The 25,044-nt window shown below is 43.6% G+C and overlaps 1 protein-coding gene across 1 annotated transcript; it reads right to left on the bottom strand.

The window, feature by feature from the left end:
* Nucleotides 1-1,416: 1,416 nt before the first annotated feature.
* On the bottom strand, nt 1,417-24,493 carry NSUN3 (NOP2/Sun RNA methyltransferase 3). The gene is made up of 6 exons (XM_079974842.1): nt 24,350-24,493; nt 21,402-21,511; nt 19,471-19,814; nt 17,527-17,681; nt 16,538-16,659; nt 1,417-1,684 (listed from the first exon to the last, which is right to left on the bottom strand). Exons 1-6 carry the CDS (start codon nt 24,476-24,478, stop codon nt 1,423-1,425), a joined length of 1,122 nt encoding a protein of 373 aa, XP_079830968.1. The 5' UTR covers nt 24,479-24,493; the 3' UTR covers nt 1,417-1,422.
* Nucleotides 24,494-25,044: the final 551 nt, after the last annotated feature.

Below are 25,044 nucleotides of genomic sequence, written 5' to 3'. Positions count from 1 at the left end.
TTCAAGTATTTTGTTTTGCAGCTGCCAGATAAGATGCATTTATGTCTCCAAACTCCATGCCAAAGCACCACATTTGCTTGACAATCTGCTGTTTTAGAGGCCTTTCAACACAATCAACTCTTTCATTGCATATTCTGACAGAGGTAAAAGCAGTAACAATAAGCTGGTCTCCATGTGTCATCTACAACCTCCAAGGGAGGCAGAAAACAATCCCCTACGGGAACAAGTTACTTCTTAATAAAACTGATTTTGTTGGCACATGACACAGCTTCACCATAAAGGGACAAATTCTCCATATAAACCAGATGCTGACTTTTTAAAAGTGCACAATGATATGCGTAATCTGGTGGGATAGTGGAAAATAAAACGTTAATAACTTTAAATCAGTCTCTCGTTGTCCTGAAAACTGTTCCAGCAACATTGCATCTGAAAATCACAAAACCCAAGTTACTTCTCTGCGTGCAAAAGAAATGCTATCCAGCGGCTGAACTTTCTATTTAACATACTTACTTGCTAATAAGCAGTCGAAAGTTAATGTTTCTAGAGCTAGCTAAAGAGATGCCTGCTCAGCAACTTTTCCCGGTTAAATGAGGTTGATGGCGGCTGTTTAGGATTCACTGAACATCATTGGAAACGGAAGGTTGGTGAAGCAATTCCAAAACAAGACTATTTTGGCAAACCAAATTTGAGCTCTGCAGCTGAGCAGAAGGATCTTGGGCAAAGTGGATTCCAGTTGTCACTATTTGCAGGGTGCAGGTGACACTGCATTATAGATTAGTGTGATCTAGGTGTTAACTTGCTGTCCACTGCTCAATGTGTGCGCAGAACTAGAAGATACCACCAGAATATCCAACTCTACAATTCTATGATTCTAATAGGAAGTCTCCACTCCTGTTCTCTTAAAAAAATAGAATTTGTAGCAGGCATTCGTTTCTGAAATCTTCCCCTGTTTTGTGTAGTGAGGTGCTGTGAATACATGAAACAATTGCTTCCATTTTTATAAACTGTTTGCTCTTAGTGTCATCCTGTGTTCAAATAAGTTTCTACAAGCAAATATATTTTAACTGGATTTAAAATGAGTGCTCAAATTCTGACAATTCCATTACAAGCTACAGGCAAGTGCACACACATGGCCCACAGACTAGTGAACTGGGTGTTCTTCAACATGCCTACAATTCACATTCGGAATTGGGGCAATTACTGAAAACACATCTCTGCGTGTCCCATTGGGCATCCCCCTGCTCCTCCCCCAATCTTCCAACTGGGTACCGAAATAGAAAAATGGAGGGGGATGCCGCCAGCAAATAGAAGAGATTGGATTTCAATCTCCTGTTCAAGTTTTCACTTCAAAAAGTTGTAACCCTGAAAAAAAGGATTGGTCATTATGACCTGAAAGAACTGCAACCACAAGAAGAATATCAATCATATTTTCTTTAATTTAGATACATACATTGGTCCCCAAGCTTTCCCCCTTTCTGGAAGTACTAGAAGTTCATGCTGCTGGACACCAGAAGCAAGAGTGAATTCCTGGGATGCAGAACTGGCCAGGGCGCTCATATCCACTGGACAAACATTGCTGCAGGAATTGAGGATGTGTGTTATGACATCACTATTCTCCGCCTTAGAAAGAGTGCATGTGGAATAAACCAGAGATCCTCCAGGACGCAAGGCTTTAATTGCAGACCTGTGTGCAAGGAACAGGAAATGTTGAGTTGGATTGATTCAACGTATGCACTTCAAATGAGGAAGCCTTGTAGTAAGATCCACACTTTCTGTGGACTGGGCATTGCCTAGCTTATCAGCAGCAAGTCATACACTTCTTAACACGCAACTAAGGAATATAAAATCCAATTTAATTATATTACAGAAATCATTAGTGTGTTATTTCAGAAAATACTTTTAAAGTCTTAATTTTGTATCATTAAATTTTCTATTAGAATAGCATTTTGGGGTTCTTATTATTAACAGCATCGTGTTATACCTGCGATGCTGACTGTGCACAGAGAACTGCTAAAACCAGATATGCATACTGAAAAATGAAGTAAGTCACATGCTCATAAAAAGTCCTCATTTGTGTTTGCATTTACAGTTGTTAAACATCGATTATGGTGCATCTCTTTCCGAAACTCACATCCAATATTGCTTTTCACTAGAAACTCGCCTTTTCATTTTGCCATCTTACAATGTACCTATTTTGAGGGCACCAGCTTGCTTAGCAGTATGGCATTCTAAGGCGCAATGGGCAGACTATCCACATACACTCCTGATGCAGGAATATTACATATCCTCATACACTGCTGTTATTGGGAATGATATTACATGCTACTATTTAAATTGTGCTGTAGAATACGAGGGACAAGGTCAAACTGGCTTCTGTGTATCAGAACTTCGACAAATGATAAACCATCAACAAACAGTTATACAGTGTATGTGAAAGTTTCAATTTGTTGAAGAGTTGTAGTGAACCAAAATTCCGTAGCAGTAACCTGCCAACAAACTGGGAGAAGACATCACGTAATATAGGCCATACTCTTACATTTGGTTGATTTGTGCCAATGGCACTAAGACTGCTTTTAGTGAGAAGTGATAGAAAGGACAGGGAGATAGAAGGAGGGTGGAAGAAAACATATCTGTATCCTGGGTCAAATCCACGCCATATATTTAAAGCCCATGGCATCCTCCTAAAGAATCATGGGAACTGTAGTTGAAGGGTACTGGAAACTGTAGGTCTGTGAACTACAGTTCCCAGGATTCTTTGGGAGGGCCATGTGCTTTAAATGTATGGTGTAGATGTGACCCTAATACAAAGTAATTTACTTGCACTTGTATTCCATTGAAATCACTGAGAAACAAGTTGCAACTACCTTGGCCCACTGTTCTTAATTAAACTTAAGCACAACCAACTTTCTTGAATCACCCCTTTACTTCCCCCACAGACTGTAATATGGTAATAATACCGGTCAATCCTACAGGGCTTCTTTAAGGATTACTGATATAAAATGTGAAGTTTTAAGCATTCTAGGAAAGGGCTATGTAAATTATACGCAGCATTATTATGAGTTTAAGCAAGGCTCAATTAATCGCAAATTTAGCGCCAGCTCAAAGAACGACCGTTGAACACGATAAATGGAAGTTGAAGAATGTGGATTTAAGCCATGGATATAAATGGGACAATAAACATTTTTTTATCCCAAGCGCTCTCTCTGAAGACTTAAAAGCTGTTAACGCATTCTGAATATCCTTTAAAGGCTTCCATTAGCAGTAGCTGGAGAGAAAACAAACACAAAAAGAAAAAAGGCAAGAAAAGCAAAAAAGGAAGAGAATATAGGAGCAATAAGTATCACTTCAAATTCTCACCAACTTTGAAAAACTTGACATTTTAAATGTCAGCTCACCCCCCCCCCCAAAAAAAAATATTTTGTCGCTAGGAGTTGCCAAAAAGCAACTCCTTCACATAAAGGCACATTAAACTTCGTGATAGATTGCTATTTATTTGCTCTTGGTCTCTGTCTCTGTCTCTGTCTCTCTCTCTCTCACACACACTGTATAGAGAGATAGGCATACATACATACAGATAGGGCTATAGAGTTGGCACAGTCATTCACATTACAAACTCCACTTCCTCAGCCCACTCCTTGAGAGACTAATTGCATGTTCTTTATCCTGTTAGAAGGACCAGCATTAATTATGTCCCTAATTTATCCATTGTTCGTATTAAAACAGCAGCAAAAAGAGAAAGCAAAAATTCCAGGCTGAGTTATGGGAGATTATGCTGTACTTCAACGCTGCCATCTCGTGTTTGCTATTAGAAGTCGTTTTCTGAGAATGCCGGGCTGCTTCTGATCAGCAGAAAAGCAATCCCCTCTAAGCCACTCAAGCAGCTGAAATCACATTTACTTTCATCCCCACATTCCTTCTTATGAAAGTGATCATAGATTTTGTTTTCCTTTTAAAGATCAACCTGTCCTAGCCACATCACAGTCACTTCACTTACATTCCCCAGTTATTGTAGGCTTTCCCCTCCCATACAAAATCAATCCGAAAAGGCCAGAAAATCCCTTCTGTATCCACAATATGCAATTTATCATATGCCTCTGAAGCGTGGCGACATGCTGGCATTGGTGATGTGCCAAAAACAGTGCCAGAAAGCTTCATACATGTCTCACCTCTCGTTATGGAGGTGATGATAGCTCCTTTTGTATAAAACTCAGCCAAGAGAAAACAGCATTTTAGGTTGAAAGGGATATATATGAAGTTGAAATATTAGCTGAACTGTTATCATTCACATAGTCATCCACTGTTTTCATCTAATTTTTGTTATCCAAAACAGACCATGCCTGGGGAGGGAGGGGGAGAGACAGAGAGGCTGCAATCTTGATTAATCTCTACATTTTAGTTTATCCAGCTGGTATAGCTACAATATTGCTGCCCTTAAAGCCGTGTATAAGAAGCTCTGTAACTTAGTGTAGCTTTTCAACCTATGAAATGAAAAAGAAAGATTCTTCTGTTTCCTGGGGGAGAAGGGAAGCATTGGCAAAAAAAAGGGGGCTTCTGTGGGGGATCTGTCACCGCTCTCAGTTTACAGGGTTCTACAGAGATGGGAGTGTGCATGTTGCGAAAAGGATTTGTGTATGTGTGTAAAAAAAGAACAAGGCTTTGAGGGATGCTGTAGGGAACTGCGGCTAGGGCTGAACCCTGACTGAACTGATCATATGAGTTTTAGCTGCATAATTAAATTTGCATATAGGTTGCAAAGCATTGTTTCTGAAGTGTTGTTTCTTTGTCATAACGGCATCAGAAGAGGCATTCATCCCATGAGAGAAGGGGGAGCGCCTCTTATAAGACGGTGCTTACATCCAAACATACATTAAATTCCAAACCTAAGTCCAGTCTATATATCTTTTATCTGGAGCACTGACAGCATTCTTGGGAATCTGGATGGAGGCAAACCAAGAGAGGTATAATAGACCCAAGGGATAGAAAACAAATACTGAAGAAATTCCTATCATTCCTGACTGCTGGTCATGCTGAAGCTCATGGGAGTTGTGGCCCAGCAACATATTGAGGGCGTCAAATTGGCTACCCTCGTAACACACTATGAGTTAGAGTCAACTACCTGGTCCCGCAAGCGGAAACCCATATAAGTCCTTCTCCTAGAGTGATGGGGCTTCACACTAAATTTCTCTACATGGTCCAAGATTTAGTTTGAATGGGCACTAAAACTCAGCACTCTCTCGTAAGTAGTGCAAGGTGAAAGGAAAAAAAATATGTATTTTGAAAACATGGTTGATGTATCTTGTAGCTATTTTTGTTTTATTGTACATTACCCTAGGATCTTAGGAAGGTGATTAATGCAATGAATTAATAAATGTAGCTCCACCCCTTCTCCTAAGAACATGCCCAATTAACACTTGGCCATGCCTGCCTTTAAAGAAATGAAAGATTCAAAGGAACATCTGATATAGACGGCTAGATTAATATTCGTAACTCCAAACCAGACAGAAACTGGTGCCATACTTTGTCCAAACTATAGATAGAAATATACCAAGAGAAACGTTTGAACGATCACAGCAGTACTTTGTGCCTGACTGTACATCACTCACTTCTCCCACTGTGTGTTCCAGCCTTGCAGCCATTTATAACATGTGGAAAAAAGTAAAGCTCTAAATTACTGTGATTCTTTGATCAAAATGAAGTGAGCTGTTAGGTCCATTCGCATGGCATAGAGAAACCATGGTCTGGCTACCAGTGCTATGCCTCAAATCTGTGCAGTCTCATCCTCCTTCTTTCCCTGATTAGTTGCAATTCACTCCTTCACTTTTTGGTCTCCAATAACTTTGAGGTTACCATAACGCCCAAATTTAGCAAGCTACGGTTACCTGCAGTCCAGACCCAGAAGCACAGTTGAAGCTAGCCCTCTTCACAGCCAACTAAACACTGAGGGCTGTGAGCATGCCAGCCTACCCCCTTCTTCATTGTTGTTAACCTCAACAAGTGAGAGGGCAACTCTGTGAAGTGGGAAGCCAAATATCACACTCGCCCTCCAACAGTCCCTCCAGCCAAACCATGAGCTGTAACCAAAATTTGTTTGGAGGAAATGAACACAAGCTCAGGGCTGACTGTAACGCTAAGCCAGACCACAGCCTAGACCTGGTTAGCGTGGCAGCAAGACCTGAGGAGAAGCAGAATGGTGGTGATTTTCACTTCAGGACATTAGCCCTTAGCCAGCGTGTTAATATGTTAATGGGTAATAAACCACATGGAGTGATCTCATGCACACACATAAGCTGTAAAATCCCGCTGTTTCAGAGTCTTGCTGATTCATGGCAAAACAGTGAAATGTTATAGTATTAATAACTTACTTTTATTTGTTTTAGCCAGAAGGCATAACAGAAAAGGTATGTATAACAATGGATTAATCAATGCATTTATTGTTTTATTTATTTATGAATAACGAGAGGTGGACGGCTGAATTAATATTCAAAACTATAGCAGAAAAGTTATTGGTTTGCAGCTGCTATTGCTGTAGCCTGGTATGCTTTCATCAAACAAACAATTTCTCTCTCTTCTAGACAGCAGGCCCAATTGGATTAAATGTGCTTTGGGGAGATGGGCAATTTTGGTTTGTTTGGATTTTTCTCTACCAACAAGGTTCCTGCTGTCAAGAATGTTCCACTTCAGCATTATAATCTAGAATGATTTATACAAATTTGCAAAAATTTCACTGAATGATGTATGCTTCCTTGAGCCAGGAGTTCACAAATTGGATTTTACATGTCAAATATTGGAAAGAGAAAACTGAAGGAGGTCAGTGTTTTAAATGTGATTGATTTCTCCAAAGGAAATGGGTGACATGATGCATTACTGCAATAAGACACTCATATTTCGGTTATAAATCACAAGCTTCCTGTAGACCTTTTCTTGAGGTAGTCATGCGAAGAAAAGGGGGAAAAACAGTCCCCAACCTTCTCTTGTGCTGCCATTTATGAGAGCGTTCCATAAAGAACACTACTTTTAGGAAAACAAACTATTTTATTTCTCTCTCAATTCATCCTGACAGCTGGGATACTTCTGAGGTGAAACATAGCACTACATTAAAAAGCTTTAGTATTTGATCAATAGCCATAAAATAATATATAGCAGGAGAAAATGAATGAGGAAGAAGGGGGGGAGGGAAACCTTGCTTAACTCATTGGCCTTCTCTTTCATATAACCTTATCATATTATATGGCTCTACATTTTACATTTCTAATCATTTCTACTTGCCCCAGTAAAACATAAGGCAAGGGCAGCAGTATAAGCCAACAGTAAGCCAAATACACCTAATTCAAGCCATGAATTTTCTTGAGGACAGATGAAACACCTAGAATACATTATTTGGAAAATTAATTTAATTGTATGGGTTTGGCTAGCAATAACCAAGTGCTGATGAAAGTTGCAATCCCACATAAAGTAAATAAGGATATTAGTCCCACTGATTTTGATGGTACCAAAGCAGGAATAATGTCCTCTGGACCCAACCCACTTGTTTTAGTTAGGTGCGAGAAAAAAAAATCCTTCCTGTTAACTATTTATCTATTACAGCTCCCTCCTCCTTTTTCTTGAGGATTTCTGGGAATTCTGCTTCTGAGAGTTGGCTAGGTATTCCACACACACAGCCTAGATCCCCACCCTCAAGATTTTCAGCACTGTAGAAACCAAACTTATGATCACCTGCAGGAGGTTTTAACAAAGGAAAATGGCCTGAAATGGGTTCCTGTTTATAGTGCAGGTCAACACTATCCAAGCCCAGTGTTTGCTGGAAAGAGACCATGTAAACACCACTATTCTCCTGCTGGCCTCATGATTTGGCTAGGAACACTGATAAAACACAGCACCAGGGCTATAATTAGGTCAATAACGTCCTTAGGAGGACAACCAAATCTAAGCACAAATTGGACCCACAGCTGTGAGGCATTCGCGAGCTTTTTTGCGGAGAAAGTCCTGTTGCTCCGCCATGACCTCCCTACCAATTTAGATACAGTTACTGAACTGGAGGCCCCTCAACTGACTTCAGATCCAGTGTTGGACCATTTTGATCAGATACTCCCTGCTGATGTGGATAGATTCCTCCAAGTTGGTAGGCCCACCACCTGCCTCCTTGATCCGTGCCCATCTTGGCTGATTAGGGAGTGTCCAGATGTTGCTCGGACCCCCCTGGTTGAAATTATCAATTTGTCCCTTGACACGGGGACATTCCCAAGGGAACTGAAGGAAGCAGTAGTGTGTCCACTCTTAAAGAAAACTTCATTAGATCCCTTAGACCTATCCAATTACCGCCTAGTTTCAAATCTTCCATATCTGGGTAAGGTAATTGAGAGAGTGGTTGCTGAACAGCTTGGTAGGTTTCTGGAGGCAACATCGGCTTTAGATCCATTTCAGTCCAGTTTCCGTCCTGGTTTGGGGACCGAGAAGGCTCTGGTTGCCCTAACAGATGATCTCCGTAGACAACTGGATCGAGGTGGGTCAGGACTGCTGATCCTTTTAGATTTGTCAGCAGCCTTTGACATAGTCGATCATGATCTTCTGGACCGCCGCCTCGCAGACGTGGGGATACAGGGCATAGCCCGTAACTGGCTGTGCTCTTTTTTCTCTGGTCGGGGACAGAGGGTGGCACTAGGGAGGGAAATGTTATCGCACCATTCCTTGGTGTGCGGAGTGCCACAGGGTGCAATTCTCTCCCCGATGCTTTTTAACATTTTTATGCGCCCCCTTGCCCAGATTATCCGGAGCTTTGGGCTGGGCTGACACTCAGCTCTATCTGCTGATGGATGGCCACACCGACTCGACCCCGAACACACTGACCAGATGCTTGGAAGCTGTGGCTGGATGGTTTCGTGGGAGCCGATTGAAACTAAATCCTTCGAAGACAGAGGTCCTATGGCTAGGTCGGGATGGCATGGGGATGAGGGACCAACTCCCTTCTCTTGCGGGGGCCCAATTAGTGCCACTGCCTTCCATTAAGAGTTTGGGTGTAATCCTTGACGCCTCCCTTTCCATGGAGGCGCAAGTTACAGCAACAGCCAAGGCAACATTTTTCCACCTTTGCCGCATCAAGCAGTTGGTCCCTTACCTTTCCCGCCCTGACTTGGCCATAGTGATTCATGCGATGGTCATCACCAGGCTTGACTACTGTGATTTGCTCTACGCGGGGCTGCCCTTGAAGCTGTCCCATAAACTCCAGCGGGTGCAGAATGCTGCAGCGAGGCTCTTCACGGGGTCTCTGCCCCCTCAGCTTTTCAAACTGCATTAGCTCCCGGTAGAGTACAGGGTCAGATTTAAGGTGCTGCTTTTGACCTTTAAAGCCCTTCACGGCCTAGGACCCTCATACCTACGAGACCGCCTCTCCCGGTATGCCCCACGGAGAGCCTCAGGGTCCATAAATAGCAACACCCTAGTGGTCCCGGGCCCTAAGGAAGTTAGATTGGCTTCAACCAGAGCCAGGGCCTTTTCAACTCTGGCTCCAGCCTGGTGGAACGCTCTGCCTCATGAAACCAGGGCCCTGCAGTATCTGATTTCCTTCCGCAGGGCCTGTAAGACAGAGTTGTTCCGCCTGGCCTTTGGCTTGGAGCCAATTTGATTCCCTCCCTCTCTTTCTTTTTTTCTTTCTGTCTCCTCCTGTGTTGAGGCTACATTTTATTTTAATGTTGTAATATTTTAATGTTGTATTTTAATTTTGTTTTTAAGTTGTAATCATTCAACTTGTTTTTATTATTGCTTGTAAGCCGCTCTGAGCCCAGCCTTGGCTGGGGAGGGCGGGGTATAAATAAAAAAATATTATTATTATTATTATTATTATTATTATTATTATTATTATACTACACGGTATAGTATAGCATAGGGTCCCACTGGGAGAATTTGTGAGTATGCTCTTAGGTTTCTATCCCAGCTGAAAACGTCTCCTCTGGATAGAACATAATTTTTCTTTATGAAGAAGTAAGTGAGCAGTCAAAGTTTTTTTTAAAAAACTAGGAAGCCCTATTGTCAAATACAGTGGTACCTTGCGAACGGGATCTGTTCTGGAGGCCCATTCGCAACATGAGCAGAACACAACCTGCTTCTGCACATGCGTGTGATGTCATTTTGCGCGGCTGCGCATGTGGCGGAACCCGGAAGTATCCCTTTCCGGTACTTCCAGGTCGCCGCGGGATGCAACCTGAAAACGCTCAACCTGAAGCAAACGTAACATGAGGTATGACTGTATGACACATGGAATACTATAGAATATATCTTATATTACAAAGTTGGACAAATTAACGTATTTGGTAAGAATTGGGAATAGTAAAATAAGTAAGCCCTTTCCCATATGAACCTGATTAGATACAAATAAGCAAATCTGAATTAAAACCTTTTTTTCCAGTTAGAACTTGTTGGTTTCTGCTCTCTTCACTGTGCAGCGAAATGCTTGTCACAAGACAATGTTTACATTCCACAGTCTGTGCTGTTGGGTTTTCCCACGGGAAAGGAGACTGGATGTGACGTACACTGGTTTCCTGTTTTTCACTGTGTTCTCTCCGTGCTTTAGAGGAGAGAGGATGCTTTCTCTGCTCCGGCAGAGGCAAGATGTTTTTCTGTAATCTACCAGCTTTGAAGTGTAAATAAAGTAATATAGAGTATGTGGCACGTACTCCTCATCATTCCGCTGTGCTTGGGACACTGCAAAATCAACATTTCTGGTTATCGGGCCCAGAAAGACGCAGTCATCTGAATGCCGGCAAAAGGATCAGAATGCAGAGGGACGGATCGGACGGTATCTGTTCTGCGCGTCAAGATGATTGATGAGGTATGTGCTCATGCTCCGGGCAGCCTGCCAGCTTCTAATTAATGGCTTTATGGCTGGACTCTGAACTTTTATGGCCATTTTGCCGGGCACAGGCAAAGGCTCAAAGGAACAAGCTCCTATGCTGGGGGAAACCGAAAGTACCTTTTAAAAGTGCTTTTGGAATAAAGCAGCTGCAGCAGTGACGCAGCATGATTTAAAGCAGCAGAGATGACGCAGAAGGCTAATGCCAGAGTCATGATGGCTAGCTGCAGAAGGCTGGCTGATGCAAGTAGGGAATCTGATGCCAATCAGCCACATGCTCAGCTCAGAGTAGCCCGTGATACTGCCATGATTCAGAATGAAGCAGACCGCCAGGGTGATAGCTGCATGGGTAAGGGGGAGTCTTCACAGACGTCATCCCAGAGTGCAGTGGAACCACCAGATGGCGCCAAAGCTTTGAAGGCAGTGAAATGCTACTCGTGTGGACGTCTAGGCCATATGAAGAGGGAATGCAAATATCCCAGGGCCAAGACAGAGCAGCGCAGCAGAAGCTCATCGCGTGGAAAAGGCCAGAGCAAAGGCAAAGGTCCGGTGTCCAGGACAACACAGCACAAGGCAATGGTCTCACGCTTCACTGCAAAGGTTGCAAAGGTCCAGAAGACGTCTAGATCTTTCTTCGTTGTTGATTCGGCTGCAACGCACCACATGTGCAACGATAAGCGACTGTTCGTGTCTTTTACACCGCAGGAAGGTGCGATTCACCAGGCGGATGACCACACAATCCCCAGTAAAGGCTACGGAACTGTTGTTCTTCACAGTTTGGACTTATCGATACAGGATGTGCTTTATGTGCCGGATGCCAAACATAATCTGCTCAGCGTTGGACAGCTGGATGAGCGGAAAATTGACGTTTCCTTTAAGAACAAAAGGTGCATCATCACAAAGAAAAATGATTATGTATTGCATGCTGAATATGTTGATCGTTTGTATGTTTTGTATTATGATGATGTTGTGCAGGATGACACTTGTTGCATTGCAGGTTCTAACAAAAGTTTGCATGCAGGATGTATTCATGATTTTCATCGAAAATTTGGTCATTTGAATTTTGAGGCAGTATCTAAAATGCCTGCCTTGGTTGAAGGTATGACTATTAAACCCTGCAGGTACCACATGAAGTGCAAGGCATGCGCAGCAAACAAGGTGAAAATGGCTGCGAAAGGAAAGGTGTCTAGTAGACAAGCTACAGAACCATACCAGGTTGTTCATGCTGATTTAGTTGGACCACTAGTGCCCTCTTTGGGTGGAAATAGGTACTTCATGGTTCTCATTGATGCATTTTCCAGGTATATTTATGTGTACAATCTCAAGCAGAAATCAGAGGCTTTTCCAAGGTTCAAGGAATTCTGTGCTTGGTTGGAAAATGTGCATGGTAAAAAGATAAAAATTCTTTTCACTGATCGCGGGGGGGAATTCACTTCTCAGCAGTTTGAAGCTTTTCTGACTGAGAAAGGAATTCAACACGATTTGTCTAGTCCTCGCTCGCCATGGCAGAATGGGCTTTGCGAGAGGGCAAATCAAACATTGCTTCAAGGGATTTGCTGCATGATGCAAATCTTCCAGAGAGTTATTGGGCCGAATCTCTCTCGTGTTTTGTTTACAGTTATAATCACAGGTTATCTTCAGTGATTGGTTGTACCCCCTATGAGAAGATGTTTGGCAAAAAGCCATACATCAAACACATGAAAATTTTTGGTTCTGACATGTGGGTTCACACACCACAAAGCTCCAAGTTAGACAAGCGTGGTTTGCATGGTATCTTTCTAGGTTATCAGAAAGGGTCTTACAGAATAATGATGACTGACTCAAAGACAATTAAGCTCACAAGAAGTGTTGAGTACAATGCCAAGTGGGGGGAGAATGTGGGAATTTTCCAATGTTATCCTGATGACAGTGATGAAACTGAGGATGAACAAATGCAGCCGCAACAACCCACACCCACTGATGAAGGTTCTGATTCTGAGTCTGGAACTGAATCGGGTGATTCAGAGGATTTCAAGAGTGCGAAAGCCTCTATGCGACCCTCTGAAAGCTCTAATCAAGAATTGGAGGAACCATTGTTCACAATAGGTCACTTTTCTCCTAAGAAGGAAGAGGAGAGTGTTGAAGACCTAAGGCTAATTCGCAGGTCACAAAGAGCCACAAAAGGCAAACCTCCAAAGAGATTTGCTGATGAGTTTGCTAAGATAGCAGTAACAGCTGTTAAAAGCTCCAAGAAGGTATTTGAACCTTCAAGTTTCCAAGAAATCCAGGATTTGGATTCAAAGGAAGCTGAGCCATGGTTAAATGCCATGAAGGCTGAGCTTGATTCCTTAGAAAGGAACAAAACATGGGACCTTGTTCCAGTAGTTCCAGGAATGAAACTGCTTGGAAGCAAATGGGTCTTCAAAGCGAAGACTGATCAAAATGGCAAGATAGTCAGACACAAAGCCAGATTGGTAGCCAGAGGTTTTGCACAGGTACCAGGTGAAGACTATCACGAGACCTACTCACCCACAGTGAGGTATGAGAGCATTAGGCTTATGCTCAAGCTAGCTGCAGAGGAGAATCTACACATTAGTCACCATGATGTGAATACAGCTTTTCTGTACGGATCTCTAGATGAATCACTTTATATGCTTCCACCTGATGGCGTACAGGTAAAACAGGGATTTGTTTGTGCTCTGAAAAAGTCCCTTTATGGTCTCAAACAAAGTGCACGGTGTTGGCACACAAAACTCACTGAGGTATTGTTTTCTCTAGGTTTTCAGCAAGGGAAAGCTGATCCATGTGTATTTATCAAAGAGGAGGGGCAAAAGAAATTGTATTGCTTGTTTTATGTTGATGATCTTTTATTCTTTTGGGATGATGTCACAATGTACAATAACGCCCTAGCTCAACTGAAAGAGCACTTTGACATGAAAGATCTTGGTGAGGTAAACAACTACCTATCTCTGGAAATAGAGAGAGATCAAGATGGTAACATTCTAGTACACCAGTCACGGAAAATTGCTGATGTGTTAAGCAAACTAAACCTGATGGATGCTAACCCTGTAGACACACCGATGACAACAGGTTATCAGGTAGATGACACTGAAGAAGCATTTTCTGACACTACACTGTACAGAAGTGTGCTAGGCAAGCTAAACCTCATTGCCAGATGTTCAAGACCAGACATTGCTGTTAGCTGTAATTTGCTAAGCAGACAAGTCAACAATCCTACTGTTAAGGATTGGAAAGCTCTGAAACGCATAGCGCGGTATTTGAAAGGCACTATGCATTACAGACTGAGATTTAACAATCAGAAGTCTGGTGGTCTTGAGATATTTGCAGATGCAAGTTTTGGAAGTGACACTACAGACAGGAAAAGCACGTCTGGAGTTTGCTACATGTACAATCAGGGTCTATTTGATTGGTCATGCAAGAAGCAAACAACAGTTAGCTTAAGTACTTGTGAAGCTGAACTGAATGCACTGTCTTATTCACTCAAAGATTGTGAATGGTTGTTACAATTGTGCAAAGACATGAAAATTCCTGTCAAATGTCCAATCCAGGTTTACCAGGACAACAAAGCATGTTTGGCTTTGCTGAATTCTGAAGGTTGTAAGCAAAGCACGAAGCACTTGCAATTGAAGGTGCAACATGCTAGGGAACGTATTCAGAAGGGACTCGTAACGGTGTCCTATATGCCAGGTAATGAAATTCCTGCTGATGTATTGTCCAAGATTGTATCAAGGGATCAACACTGTACCTATGTGCAGAAGTTGGGTTTGTACTGATATTGTACGAACACGCTGCCCAGTGATGTTCACAGAAAGGGGGAGGATGTTGGTTTCTGCTCTCTTCACTGTGCAGCGAAATGCTTGTCACAAGACAATGTTTACATTCCACAGTCTGTGCTGTTGGGTTTTCCCACGGGAGACTGGATGTGACGTACACTGGTTTCCTGTTTTTCACAGTGTTCTCTCCGTGCTTCAGAGGGAGAGGATGCTTTCTCTGCTCCGGCAGAGGCAAGATGTTTTTCTGTAATCTACCAGCTTTGAAGTGTAAATAAAGTAATATAGAGTATGTGGCACGTACTCGTCATCATTCCGCTGTGCTTGGGACACTGCAAAATCAACAGAACTTGCCTTGTGCCCCAGCAAAACTGTCCCCTCTCCCATCATAGCCAGTTGTAGAATTTATGCTGAATGATACGGATTCTGTTTCTGTGATCATTTTGAGGCCAAATGCATCTGTAAATGTTTGCAAGCAACATGGACCCTCATCTCAACAGGTGATCAGACTTAATGGCAATTTCCCATCAAGGGCCTTTAGGTGACCCCCTTCTCCTGTTTACAGGAAGATCTTTCTGAAATGTGGTGTTGAGAGTTGCCTCAAGCCTCTTCGTGAGCAGTCAGCCTGAGCGGCTCATAATCTCGGCCAGCTTGGTTGAACAAGAAACTTAAGAACCCATTTACAGGGTTTTGCACAGAATATAACAACTAACAGCTTTCTGATCAGTGTGTCGCCAGTCAAAAGGTTGGCTAAGGAAAACATGACTCGGGAAAACAATCAAACCAGAAATGTGGCCACAAACCCTTGTCTACAAATCCAGAAGTGTCAACAGCAGCTTTCTTGGTTTAGAAGATTTGACACTTTTGTTATGTGCCAAAAAAACAGGGAGAACAGCGATTCTCTTCCCTTCAATGCATAATGATGCAGCAATTTCAGATAGAAAGCATGAGATTTTTTTTATTATAATGAAACAGAAAGTGTTGTGGATAATTCCAAATGCATGATCAAATGGTGACCAATGGTGGTTCCTCTCTCCTCCCCTCCCCAAACATAGTACATATACATTTCCTGCTTAAATGCTGGTATTATTTGGAAACTAAACAATCTACAATGGATAAAACAAACCAAAACCAACTCTTCCTAACAGATCTGGAGGGGATCAAATCCTAGGCTGAGTCTAGAAACATACCCAGCTTACCTGAAATGTCAAGAGTAATGCTCTAGCACTGTGGACACCAAGAGAAGGGCAATGGCAAAAAATAATAATGCAGCAGCCAATCTTTTTTGCATGTTAATGATGCAATGTGCCATTTCACATTTTAGAAACTGCAAGGTCACTTAGACTCTACACGCCATTCTTGTAGGTGTACATACTTAACATTGTGGGGTCCTGTTGACCCGATGACTTACAGGCAACAATATTGTTATACCGGAAAAGGGAAGTTCTCAATACAGGTGCAAATGGTCTTGCATTTCATACCTTCACTCCGGTAATGTATTTTTTATGACTTTCTTAGGATACATTTGTCCCCCAAACTGTACTGAGGTGATAAAAAATTGTATTATTTTTTCTACGGGTAAAGAAAAAGCTTTTTGAAAAAAGGTTTAGGAGACTGCTGTACTGAAGTACATTAAAAGCTAAGTAAGCGCAAACTTGTTCCTCTGCCTCCTGTGACTGTCCTAGTTAAAGGCCTATTGCTCAGCATGAAGAGCAGAATCTCTCTCTCTCAACCATGCCAGTTATTGGGAGACGACACTGTAGCTGTATGCCTTCTTAAATGATGACTGGCTCTGTGTGGCTGCATATGGAGAGGATAGTATATGGGTCAGACAGACACCGAGCCTCAGAATACAATTCAGCACGTCCTTCAGTGCAGGGCTGAGCGTTATTGAATTTCAGTCGTCTTCCTTTGTGTTTCTTACCTTAGAAGCTGTATCTGTATAGCAGATAATGCCTTCCTTTGTGCTAATTGTAGGGTAGCCTGCTGGGTATCGGAACAGAATAACCAACTTCTGTCATTCGAGCATGGAGCATCCACTAGTACCTGAGTGACCAATAGCAAAGTAAAAATAAACTGAACACGGAAACTCTGGACAGAAAAATCTCATACTGTGAGAATACACCCAATGACAGTGCCATCTCCCTACAAATCAAATATATATATTTTTACTGCATTTCAAGCACTACATATATTTTATTCAAATGCAAACATTTATGGAAATGCAAAACAAAAATGTTTATTAAAAAGTTACTAAAACAGTTTGCACAAAAGGTATCAAAGCAGCATACAACCATTAAAAAATAAAACTTCACAAAACTATGTAAGAAATATATACGCTATACACTACACTAATAATAAATAGCGAGCCCTTATGCTGGTGATCAAGGGTCCCCAAAAGCTTGGGTGAGCAAGAACGTCTTCAACTGCTATTGAAAACTCAGCACTGAGCAGTGTGCTCTGGATCTTGGGAGTGGGGAGGGATTGTTCCATAATGTAGGTGCCATTGCAAATAATGCCTTTTCCGTGGTTGATGGCAGATGAATCAAGGCAGGCCACGGTAGCACCAGGAGGGGATATTCTAAATATCTTAGAGAATCATATAGTTTGAAAAGGCATACTTGTTTTTTAAATATTTTAATATTGCTGTGTCTGCCGCCCTGGGCTCCTTCTGGAGGAAGGGTGGGATATAAACTGAAAAAATGATGTTAATATCAGTGCCCTGATGAGAGATCTGATGGAACCCTCTGCGACCCAAAGGATAAATGCATAATTAATAAATTACAGGTTTTTATCTTCCTATTTTATTCAAGAGCCATCACTGAGAATTGTGATATCCCTGAACTGAAAAGGGGTTGATGGGAGAATGAGAGAGTCTGAGCCCCATGAAGCTAGCAGCCATGATAGAGATACCTTATCGAAGCCTTCAGGCTGAAGATTTCCAATTTGCCTTCCATCCAACTGTGAAACAGTAATGAGACTCATCAAAGATTCTGGGATGAAGGATTCTAGTGTCTGCTTCAGCCAGCGTGATCTCAAATGGTCATACTCATTGCAGTGCAGAAGCCCTAAAGAAATAGAATCTCAGATAAGTTAATACATGCAGTCAATTTGCCACTTGTCCCAACAAACTGGCCAAGGTGGCATGCAAACCAGACCATCAAAACAATCCCTGTGAAATGGGAAGCCGAAGCTAGAAGTAGCAAGAATTAGGACTAATTTAAAAACACACACATCAGCATGTAGTGGTGACACAATCAATTGATTGGTGTCGCCCATTGCCAGATGATTTGACAGTACACAATACGAGGAGTGGAACCCATCACTGCTGAACAGTGATCTAGCCCAGGGGTACCCAAAACGTGGACCACTGCTTGGTCCACGAGCTTCATTCAGGTGGTCAACAGTGTGTCTGTGGATTTGTGGTTGAAGACAGGAGACAGCAAATCCTTCACATTAAATATCAATACTGATTTTAATTGTATTTCACTTGCTTCTTTTATTTCTAACATTGCATTTTACTGTATTACCATTTGAATTCTATGTAAGAAATTAAAGAAGTAATAAAAACATAAATTAAAAAAAATCATACAGCCCTAGCACAGAGCATTGCATTTGCTACAACACAGAGAAAAAACATTTTCAAGTTGTTGGGTGGGAGATGGAGGTTTGGGAACCACTGATCCAGCCAAATGGTCAAGCAGTCTCTTTTGGAACACATATATTGACAGTAGTATAAAAATATTGTAAGAATTGCATTTGGTGGCAAACTACATTATACTCCAGGTGTGTGCAATGAAGCACCTATTGTCCCTTTTTTATTGCAAAGCACCCACAGGAAGGGATGAACTGGGGTGATGACAGGACAGCATCCTTCACCAGGTCTGAGGGCAGCAGGCTAGCTTATGCGAGTATAGGGTGGGGTAAAGGTAAAGGTGAAGGGATCCCTGACCATTAGGTCCAGTCATGACCGACTCTGGGGCTGCGGCACTCATCTCACTTTACTGACCGAGGGAGCCGGCGTACAGCTTCCGGGTCATGTGGCCAGCATGACTAAGCTGCTTCTGGCAAACCAGAGCAGCGCACGGAAACGCCGTTTACCTTCCCGCCAGAGCGGTACCTATTTATCTACATACACTTTGACGTGCTTTTGAACTGCTAGGTGGGCAGGAGCAGGGACCGAGCAACAGGAGCTCACCCCGTTGTGGGGATTTGAACTGCCGACCTTCTGATCAGCGAGCCTTAGGCTCTGTGGTTTAGACCACAGTGCCACCCACGTCCCATAGGGTGGGGCATGTGCCCACAAAGTCTTGTCCTCCAATCAACTTGCTGCTGCCCCCTCAAACATCTGCAGCTTGAGGCAGCCTCCCCAGCCTGCCAAATAGTAGCGCTGGCCCTGCTAATCCTCTTACATTCTGTTTTCCTTTTCATGTGCCTCCTGCACTCAACAAACTGGGAAGTGTTCTTTTAATGTATCAGCACCGCGTGAGCATGCCAAGGTTGCGTTGCTTCCCTCTCTAGCTGACCCTGCAAAATTAGAGTACCAGAGTATCACAAAGATGATGTGAAAATATCAGAGGACCGCAGAGCACTTCTTTTCATGTGCCTTCAGACTAATGCACAGAAAAATTGGTGTCAGGCAGCAAGGGCATAATATGCAGATTGCGTTTGAAATAAAAATTAGACAGCTCCAATTCCAGTTCCTGATGTGCTGGGTTTTGACTGCAATAGGGAGGGGAAAGGATGCCGCAAGAGCTTTCTTAATGAATGCCTCTGAATAACCTGCTTAATAGGTTATTTAAGCAATCTAGCAACCAATTTGTGTGTTCTAATTGGTTTAGGAGTGCAGTGGTTTACCTGGCCAAGCATACTGAAGCGTTGCTATCGATTTACCCCCTGGAGCAGCGCACATATCTAAAACCTTCTCTCCATTCTCAACTTCCAGGGCCAGCACAGCCAGAACTGACGCTGCATTCAGCAGGTAATATTCTTTCAGTTTACCAGCTCTGTGTTTCTGAGCAGGGAATCTTCCAGGACTGCTACTGATGTAACACTTGAGTGACTGCCGAAAACACGAAGAAGTTTCCGGGAAAATGAGGCGATAGCCCTTTAAGCACAAGTCATTCTCCACTTCAGAGGAAAAATTGAATTTATTAAGGAGGACAGCATACTGCCAGCACTGAGGTGTTGAAAGCACTTGACTGGAGATTAAAAAAGAAATATACATGTTACACATAGGCATGGACTGGGATATAAGAAGACAAAAGTGTGTCAGCATCAGGAAAAGGGGAGAGGAAACAGCTCAGCACCAAGCAGAGATTTATGCTAAAATGATGGGCTACAGTTAATTTGCAGACTGCGTTACATGCAAATGCATTTTCATCATCACCATTTGGATCAATATACTGAATGAAAGGCTAGAGGAGGGTAACATACTGCACCTAATTTTTAGTCTGGAATGAGTCACTCTTGGTGTGAGTGGGATTATAGAAACTGCCTTTGAATTTTTCCCTTATCACATGATTTACTTTCTGCTTTCTGTGGTATTACAGGAGAGTCAGAGTGATGTAGCAGTTAGTTGGGCTATGAAGTGGAAGACACAGGTTTGAATGGCATGAAGCTTTCTGGGTCAGCTTGGGTGGGCAAGTCACTTTCTCTGCCTCGCTAGCTGGCCACTGTGAGAACAGGATGCTAGACTGGCTAGGTCATTGGCCTGATCCAGGAGGCTCTTATCATGTTCTTAACAGCACACGAGAGTTTGAAGTAAAGCTCAAGGAAATTTCTAAAATGAAAAGTTCTAGGCTGAAGTCAGCCTTGTTCTTCTGTCCCAGAAGCATTATCCCAGATGTACAGGTTGGTTTGCATCATCTATACACAAAGAAAAGGCACTGTGCAAATCCCCAAAGGTTATCTTACATTGCAAGAGGCATTTTTTTAAAAAAGTGCACAGCTTAGTCCTGGCTGAGCAAACCCAGACAAACATAGAATTTAGTCCATTTGTCTGTATTAAATAGAAATGTTCCTGTGTCACTTGCATGCATACTAGGCTTCCTGTGCCTAATTATGAACTATTCTTTCACATTCGGGATGGCCAACTAGCAGTGAACAGGTCATATCAAATCCCTGGGACAATTCTTCCAGTCTTTGGTGATCTAAATTTAATCAAGGTATATTCAAATGCTTACCCATAATTTAATTTGCAAGGGAAAACAACAGTAACAATATTTTCAAGTTGTTAACTCTACATCTTATTATGAAACCAGAACACCCATGAGCTGCTATACGAATGGGGTTTTTTTGCTTTGAAAAACAAGGTATGTATTCCTAAATAAATAGATAAATATACACGGTACATGGCAAAATGTACTTTCAGCCCCAGACTACTCATGAAAAATAGAGTAACATGGTGCCATCCAGATGCTGTTTGACTTCCATCAGAGATTTGCTGAGTTGGAAGGGACTCTGAGGGTCATTCTAGTCCAATCCCCTGCATTGCATCCTTGACCACTGGCCATGCTGGCTGTTGCTGATGGAAGCTGAAGTTCAACACCTGGAGGGCATGATGTTGGCCCCTAAAAACCCAGAACTTTGTCATCCCTTTTTTATGTAGTCATCAGATTTGTCCCCCACCTTCTCAGTATAAAAGACTGAGGGAACAGAAAGCACATTTGAAAACTCAAAACTTTGCATTAGTTTGCATTCTGAGGAGCTATGCTTACTGTAATTATTTTATGGTGCATTGAACGAGGAGGGAGGGTGAGGGAAGAGAAAAGAAACAGAAAATTGACCTGATTGAGTTCCACACTTCTCCCAACTCTTTGGAGTATTGTTTCTCAAAATGACTGAGAACAACTTGGCATATTTTCTTTTGAAGCTTTGTTTTTGATTTTGTTTCCAACTTGGAGAGATGACAAAAAAAGCATATATGAATACCAATTACCCAAAGGCTGCACTGTACTTATACTTTAACTCTATGTGGTACAGTTTAAGAAGCTGTATTCTCAACAAGTAACTGATGTTTCTACGCCAGCATGGATTCTTAAAAGGTTAATACAAAAGATCTGTGAATAAGTTCCCCTTCCACTTCACTTTAAAATAACTCAGTATTCCAACCCCACTTACCTAGGAGAGGCCTGATGAATTAAGTAATGCTTAATTCTGAGTAGACATGGTTAAGATTTCACTGTAAGTTGTTTATTATTACTGGCTTGCTAGTTGCTTCTTGCCAGGTTTTTCCTCCCCCCCCCCCCAAAGCATCTTACAATACATTTACAAATATAAAAATGCAGAAGCAACAGTAAAAAAACCCTCTAGAAAAATGCAAACGCGGCAACAAAAACCTCTACAATAAGCAAGCAAAAGACTGTTTCTTCCTGCCTGTCCAGAGAACCAGTTCAAAATATTTTGCTGCCTGAGGCGAAGGACAAGATGGTCCATTTGTCCCCAATTCCACGTATGGAAGCTGACAACACTGGCAACAGAATGGCATCATTTACTGCACCTGGATGTGTGTGTGTGTGTGTGTGTGTGTGGCTCTGATCTCCAGCAGAGGGAGATCAAATCAGAGGCTCAGGAGTCCTAAGGACACTTCCCTCCTCCAAGTACTTGCATCTGAGGTGATTGCCTCACTCTGCCCAACAGCAGGGTTGGCCCTGCTCAATCTCAGCCTTTGTCAGGATAGGCTGAGGTCGCTGGGCCCTGGTCCCCAATGCTGCATCATCCATACAAGAGGACAAGGCAGCTTCCCCTTGCCCAGACTTCCTTGCTGGACCACAAGCAGCAGGAGGAAGCAGTACACATACTACTGCTCTCTCAAGGATGCATCACGCCCAATCTTTCCAATCCTGGTTCCCCCCAAAAAACACACAGAGAATCCATCATTTCTACTTACTTGCTTACCCCCACCCTCTCTCTTGAATGGGAGTGAGAGCAAATGGACCTCTTAAAACACCTGCTGCCAACAGTCTGCTCATAATCTCCTATACCAGCTGTGCTAACCGGGACTGATGGAAGTTGAAGTGCAAAGCATCTGATGGTCACTCGACTGGGGAAAGGTATTCTAGACAGATAATCAGATGCCTCTCTCCAGTTTCTCTTTATCTTGCTGGGTGCAGTAAAAGGGATGGAGGCAGAACCATTGTGGTTACTAGGATTGCAAGAAACAAGGCTCGGGGGAAATCAAGCCATGAAGCTCCCTGGGTGACTTGGTCTCTCTACCCAAAATTAATTAAGGGGCTTGAAGGGGAGGATAAAATGGGGAAGGGGAGAACCAAGGAAGCTGCTTCGAGCTTTTTAAAGGCAGGATACAAATGTAGTAAATAAACATGGCTGGAGTTGGAACTGGCCATGCCTGATGGCTACTTAAAATACCATAGGCAGATTTACTCTCCACTGTGGGTTAAAGCCTCAGCGCCTAGGACTTGCCGATCGAAAGGTCGGCGGTTCGAATCCCTGCGGCGGGGTGCGCTCCCGCTGCTCGGTCCTAGCGCCTGCCAACCTAGCAGTTTAAAAGCACCTCCGGGTGCAAGTAGATAAATAGGGACCGCTTACCAGCGGGAAGGTAAACGGCGTTTCCGTGTGCGGCTCTGGCTCGCCAGAGCAGCGATGTCACGCTGGCCACGTGACCCGGAAGTGTCTCCGGACAGCGCTGGCCCCTGGCCTCTTAAGTGAGATGGGCGCACAACCCCAGAGTCTGTCAAGACTGGCCCATACAGGCAGGGGTACCTTTACCTTTACCAGACCCAGTTGGTGGTGAATTTATCAGAATTCTGTTCCCCATCTTTTACTGTGTTCACAGAGATATATAAAAAAAGAAAAACCGGCAGCTGCATTTCATCAGTTGTGAAAAAAGATATTCCAGTTCTGAAAGGGGAAACCATTTTAAATGCCCCCTTAGGGCAGAAGAATCAACATTTTGATCGAGCAGGGAGGGCACCGGCGTGTGCGCCTCAACCAAAAAAACAGCAGCCGGGGGTGGGCCTCGGTTCTTTCTAATTCAGGCTGCCCGAGAGCGGCAGTGCAACTTGGTGTGAAATGAATATTGCAGGGTGGGGTGGGGTGCACGCTGAAGCTCAGTAAATAAGCAAGCAGCATGCAGCAATCCAGATATATAACGCAGTGCTAAGGTCGCCTCTTGGAGGCGAGACCGATCCTGGGTCTCCAGGCAAACCTTTCCCCTTCCCAAACAACCCGGCAGGTTCCCTACGCGTCTCAACCCCTTGCTCGGTCGCGCAGAGACGCTTTAACGCACACGCAGGAAGGCCGAGCTTTCCGTTTTACGCGCGAGGAAATCCTCTGCAAGTCTCCTTCAGAGTAAGCCCCAACTGCAGCCAGTGAAGGAAAGCGCGCAGGGCTGCAGCTTCCGAAACTCTAATGCAAGACCTGCGTGTAAGAACAGCAGCGGCGCCTCGCTTTTTTGCTAGGACGCGGGGTAGGGAAAGAGGGGGAAGGCACGAACGCCAGCTTTAAAATAACGGATGGATTTCAAGGGGCAGCCCTTTAAGAGGGAAAGAAAAAGTTTTATCGAGTCCGGAAATTGGCGCTGCATCTTTCAATCTATATTCTTAATGCGTCTATAGCTGCTTCCAGGAGTTTTTAAAGCCTTGCGGGAAGAGGGGAGGAGTTAGCGGCGCGCGGCCGGGAAGGCTCTGCTTTGCGATTGGTTCCTGCAGCGGCCAGGAAGCCCGGGCTGCGCCTTTTTCCCTGCTGGAGGAGGCGACGCCCGCTCGGCGCTCACCTGCTCCTCGGCCGAAGAGTGGGTGTCTCTCCGGCGGCAGACGTCTACCCAGCCGCGGAGCCGCCGGCCCAAGCGCCTCAGCGCACGCATGGCGCCCCGTGGGCCGGCCCTTCGCAGCGGAAATGGCATCGCCCAGCGCGCGCCGGGTCACCACAAGGGCGGGGCTGCAGCTCCTCCTCCCGCGGCCTCGCTTCTTCGCGGGAAGGCAGCCCGCTGACTTGTGTCCCTGCAGTTGCTACGAAAGGAGGAGGGTTTCACAAGGGACCTCGAGGGACATGCAGGGCAGGGAATCTTTCTCCGGACCTGGGGCTCGAAGCTGCGACCCGGAAGGGAAAGCAGCGTGGTGCTGGGCAGGACAGTAGCATGCCTACTTCACAGGGTTGTTATGGGGAATTAAAGGAGGATTGAGAATGTAGGCCACTTCGGAGATCCTTGGGAGAGGAGAAAATGCAGGAAATAAATGCTTTTCAAAATGCTGTCATGCTGTACCAGCACTTTGGACAAAACAAAACACCCAGTTGAAATAACACGCCCCCAAAAGACAGGATCATCCTCAGATGTGGTAAGAGCTGGTCCTGCGGTTCCCTGCTTTTCCCAGGCAAGGGGAATTAGTCAGTCAGTGGATGGATAACATCCACATGCAAATAAAATTTATATTCACACAAGTTTTTAAGTTAGATATATTTCAAGGAATG

The sequence above is a fragment of the Podarcis cretensis genome, assembly GCF_951804945.1.
Source record: "Podarcis cretensis genome assembly, chromosome: 4".
NCBI lineage: Eukaryota > Metazoa > Chordata > Lepidosauria > Squamata > Lacertidae > Podarcis > Podarcis cretensis.
Note: the sequence above shows the minus strand (reverse complement) of the source record. Positions and strands in the feature narration are given on the sequence as shown.